The 4715-nt window shown below is 38.8% G+C and overlaps 1 protein-coding gene across 1 annotated transcript in view; it reads left to right on the forward strand.

Annotated features, from left to right (window-relative positions):
• The window catches only part of PALMD (palmdelphin), a 47485-nt gene extending 44436 nt beyond the window's left edge, over positions 1 to 3049 (forward strand). Inside the window, exon 9 of the mRNA XM_072343279.1 lies at positions 1558 to 3049. Within this exon, the coding sequence (XP_072199380.1) occupies positions 1558 to 1601 (44 nt within the window). The 3' untranslated portion in view covers positions 1602 to 3049. The remainder of the gene's footprint in view (positions 1 to 1557) is intronic.
• Positions 3050 to 4715: the final 1666 nt, after the last annotated feature.

Raw genomic sequence — 4715 nt, forward strand, 5'->3', positions numbered from 1 at the left:
TTAAATGCAGAATTTTTAGCGTGGGCCCAAGGTGGCAGACATGTAGCACCCGCTTCCTTCCATATGGTAGCAAGTTTCACTTCCCCATAAGCATGGTACATGCTTTCAGAAATAACAAAGGGAGAAGGGATAGCAATGCTATAGTTATCCTGCTAGCATTTCATTTCATTTGAGTTTATTTTCTCTGTATTTAAGAAATGCAAATGGTTTGAAAATTAAATATTCTCCAGGGAAAATAAAAACCCCTGTGATGGAACAAAAGCTAAGACATAATGGGATAACTGGAAAAAAAAAAACCCAACAACTGAAGCTGAATTGGCAAGAAAGCTTCCAGACAGTATGCAACAGTGCCTCATGGGAAACAAAAGTGCAAGGCTTTTGGCAGGTACCTGGTTACATAAGATAGCTTTATCATTGGAAGCTGCGCAGCCTTGAAAAGCAGTGAGCAATTGCTCCATTTGTGCTAAGAACTGTGCAAGAAAACTTTTTAATAAAGAAAATGTCTGTACAGAAGGCAAGAAAATCAATAGTATTGGTGTATTTTTAAATGACATATCTGACCAATTGTTCTCAAACCAACAACCAGAATTCAAACCCTCTTGAATTCTTTGGTCTGCAGACAGTACTCAGTTCGATAAGAGCCAAGTTTAACATCTCCAGTCCCATGACATAAGGTTATACACAGGTGCTTCTATGATTTGCAACAACAAACTTCAGTGCTCAAAACAAAATCTGAGCTGGACATTTGTTGACCTACATAAATCAAGTAAACAGCTGCTTTAACCTCCTTGTGTCCCAGTACACAGAGTATATGGAAGAGATGCTATTTTGGGGGACTCTTCAAACTGCCAGGTCAGAGGGCTGAAGATTATTGCTACTGCATTCTCAGATCAGCAACTTGGTGGGGGAGGCTCTTACGTATCATACAAAAGCATTATATTGCTGTTCTAAAAATAACCATAACATTTAATCATCCGCCCTGCACTATCACTTTCAAACTAACCTACCTTATATCCAGCCACAGACTGTAGCCATACTGATGTTTATACGGATAAATTACCCTGTCAGATTTAATTCAGGAATATGACTAACTGCCACCCTGACTCACTGCACCAGGAAGAGGAAAGTTCTCTGTGAACATCAACATAAAAGAAAAAGGCTTCCAAGCAGTTACAGCTCCAGCTGAGGAGTTTAGTTTAAACAAAGGGTTTGTTTAATTATTCATGCATCCTTTTAATCTGCCAGCATCTTGTCAAGGACAATACCATCTGTCTGCAGCGTGTTAGTAAAGGTAGCAAACAAAACAGGAGAGCTGTGTTAATTTTCAAGTAGCAATAATGGAATACTTTTTTTCTTAAATATGTGCTCACTTTGCAATAAAGTTACCAGAACTAATACCTTCTACTAATTTCTTTCTGTAACACTAAAACAATGCTTATTCTGCTGGATTCACCATTGGAGGTACGTGTATTCTTCATTATTCTAAATACAGTGATTTAGTATCAGAAAGTTTGACTTGAAATAACAGTGGCTTTGTTTTCTTTTGTTTTTTTCCAGCTCTAAGGATGAGAATGGCAAAGCTGGGGAAAAAGGTGATTTAACAGCTGTGTGACATGGAAGTAGAAATTACTACTCAAAGCAGAGTAAAGCTAAGGAGTTTCTTCAATATACATTTTGCATCTTAATGCCCAGTGTTTTGCTCCTCTGTTTTATGCATCTGGGTTATTTTGCACTTTGCATAACCCAATGGACTCTAACAGACTTAGTTTTGACCAACTGTGCCACACAGAAATAAAATCCTGAATTTTTAAAGGTAATAGAAAGCTACCCAAGGCCATAAATGCAGCACGTATGCAAGAGTGAAGACATGCATAACCTGTCCCCGCCATCAGAAATATATTGTTGCTACATACACAGCAGAGAAACACCCATCTCCAGGGAATTTCACAGGATGTTGTTCCCTTTAAAGCATACCAGTCTGATGTTTCAATCTTTTTTTTTTCCCCCCAAACATTAGTTAATAACTAAGTATGAGAGATAAGAGCCAGAAAAAAGTGTATGTATTAAAGCTGATTTCCAAGCTTAGTATCTTGCCCAAAATTTGAAGCATTCCTTTTTAAGAGTAAAACAATTTCAAAATAGTAAAGCCTACATTTAAGTTTTTAGCTGTTTCTAGAGCACCACAGTCCGCCTGCCCTTCTCCTTTACATGTAACAATACAACAATCCTAAAACCCTGTTCTCCTTTCCACATCACTTACATACTTCCTGCCCATACCTCACAGACCCCGTGCATAACACTATAAACAGCCTGACCTCCCAGGCACGGCTTCACCTCTAGCTCGCTTCACAAAGCCTTACTTTTCCAGAAAGCTGGTTGCCAGACAGGCAGTGCCTGTCAGTCATTAACATTATTGCTTAGTACACAGGTTTCATCAGCCAGGGGAGCTAAAATTAGTCCCGGTCTCCCATCAGAAACCAACTTATCAATGGCTTGTCCCACAGCTGCAACAGGTCTGTTTCAGGGGCAGCTGCCACTGGGCATGGCTCCCTAGCAAGCAGCAAGGCTCCCAACATTCAACACGTTCATTGTTTCCACAATGGAGGAAAGCTATGGCGCTTAGAACAGCCATAAAGTGTAATCACATAGAGGAAAGTCACATGCTAGTCCTTTTTGTAATACCAGGTTCTTGGGAAAAAAGTGCCTCATCACTCTACTTCCTTCTATTCAAATCAGTATGATAGCATTGGTAGGTCTTACACTGGTTTGAATCGCTCAGGTTGTATTGTTCTGTTGTAGCTGACTAAGAAATAACTACCGAAAAACAACCCTAACTGTTTTGCTTGCCTTCCCCGTTTCAAAGCAGGAAACAAGCCACTACCTCATGCTGAGGCACAATGGTAGTAACCAGCTGACATATGGCCTCTAAGCAGGTGGTGGTCCCAGTCTGAAGTAGCAGTGAAAGGTGATAATCTCAGAATTTAGGAATAGTCAAAGATTGTTACCTGGAGACGGAAATAGTAGATGAATAAACAAATACATTTTCTCTACATCTAGTCTGTCCTTATTTGTTGTAGAATTTTTTCCTCCCTCTTTCTCTGAAGATATTTGTTTTCCCATTACTCCTTAGTTCTGACAATTACACTCAGTGGAGTGGTTTTGTTTCGTTTCAAGATACATCTTAGAGGTTCTCAATGGAATGTAATTTGGACAGTAGGAAAAAGTGACATGGGCAGCTTTTATAACAGAGGCAGACTGATTTGGGCACTCGTTCTCTGCATTCCCCAATAATATCCTCAAGCGATCTGGCAAAACACAAAACAAATAGTTTAAAAGAAGGGAAACCGAGAAAACATCAGTAATGTTGTTGTGACTATTAAGTAAATTGGCAGGTAAAATTCAGTACTGAAAAACAGAAAGTAGTATAAAAATACCATATACATCACAAGCTGATTTATTACAACCAGTCTCTTGGGTAGGAGGACACCTCTGCAGTATTTCAAAATTTTAGTTAGGCTTCTGGCTGAGGGGGAAGGGGGAGGGAGGGGGTTGAGGTTCTTCACTTTTCCTGTGACTATTCTGCTGTACCACTCCTTCAGAGAAATGTTTGGAACAGATCTACCTTTCACACATAGACGCACCTTAAAGCTTAGGATCATACTGATCTGAGCTAAGAATTTCTCAGGGTACCAGACTAACAGATCATCCCTTTTAACCATCTTTCTTTCACACTCTTTCTTCTTCACAGTCAGAAATCACCAAGTTTGATTCATGCAGTGAAATGCAGAAGAGTTTAGCACTCCATGATAGTCACCCATCTTAAGCTGTTTGGGAAAAAGAGAGACGTGTAAAGCACAGTTTACTTTCAAAAGAAAACAGGTCATTACTGTTCCAACAAAGTTTAAGCATAGACATCTCATTACGTCTATCTGTATGAGCTGTCTTGAATCTAAAGGTTTATTTAACAAAGCTTGAAAAATATTACAGATATTTTGTCTTGGAATACTTCCTGTTTTGGAGGCTGTTTACGTGGCTGAACTTCACACTGAGGGCAAAATAAGAATGTTGTTATTTGAACAAGAGCGCCACACAGTGTTACAAATAATGATAGAAAACAACAGGCAAGATCTCTCTAGCCTTCTCAAAGCCGAATGAAAGAACAAACACTGACATTATTACACTCAATACATAACTCTCCAGAGCAAAACAACCAGTTCAGTGTTCAGCATTAAAAAATGTTTTCCTGTCTTAGTTCATCTTGCACCCAAACTTCCGCTTGCAAAAAATAAATGAATTTAAAGTCAAAGTAGCAATAAATTCAAATGCATTTAAACAATTTGCACCACCTAGTTTTCTTTGGAGCATATTCAAGAAACATCATTTGAAGCTGTCAAGAGCAGATGAGCAGTATTTTGAGGCGAATTTCTTCTTGATGAATTTACTAGTCTAGAAGGAACCAATCTGAAATATGCTATCACTGATTTGTCATCAGAAGCTTAATCCAAGGCTAGGTACATCAAAAGATTCATCTTTTCATGTGAATTTCTCACAACTTCAGCAGGATTCCTTTATGAAGAAAAGCCGCAGGAGTCTCCCTCTAAACAATATTAAGCCATCAGTGCCTCTAGAACCAAACTTCCTGCTACCCGTTTTTCTACCAACCACTTGCACAAGGCGTTTTGTTTTTTTCATTTTCACATTTTTATTTTTATTTT

This window comes from Excalfactoria chinensis, chromosome 8, assembly GCF_039878825.1.
Source record: "Excalfactoria chinensis isolate bCotChi1 chromosome 8, bCotChi1.hap2, whole genome shotgun sequence".
NCBI lineage: Eukaryota > Metazoa > Chordata > Aves > Galliformes > Phasianidae > Excalfactoria > Excalfactoria chinensis.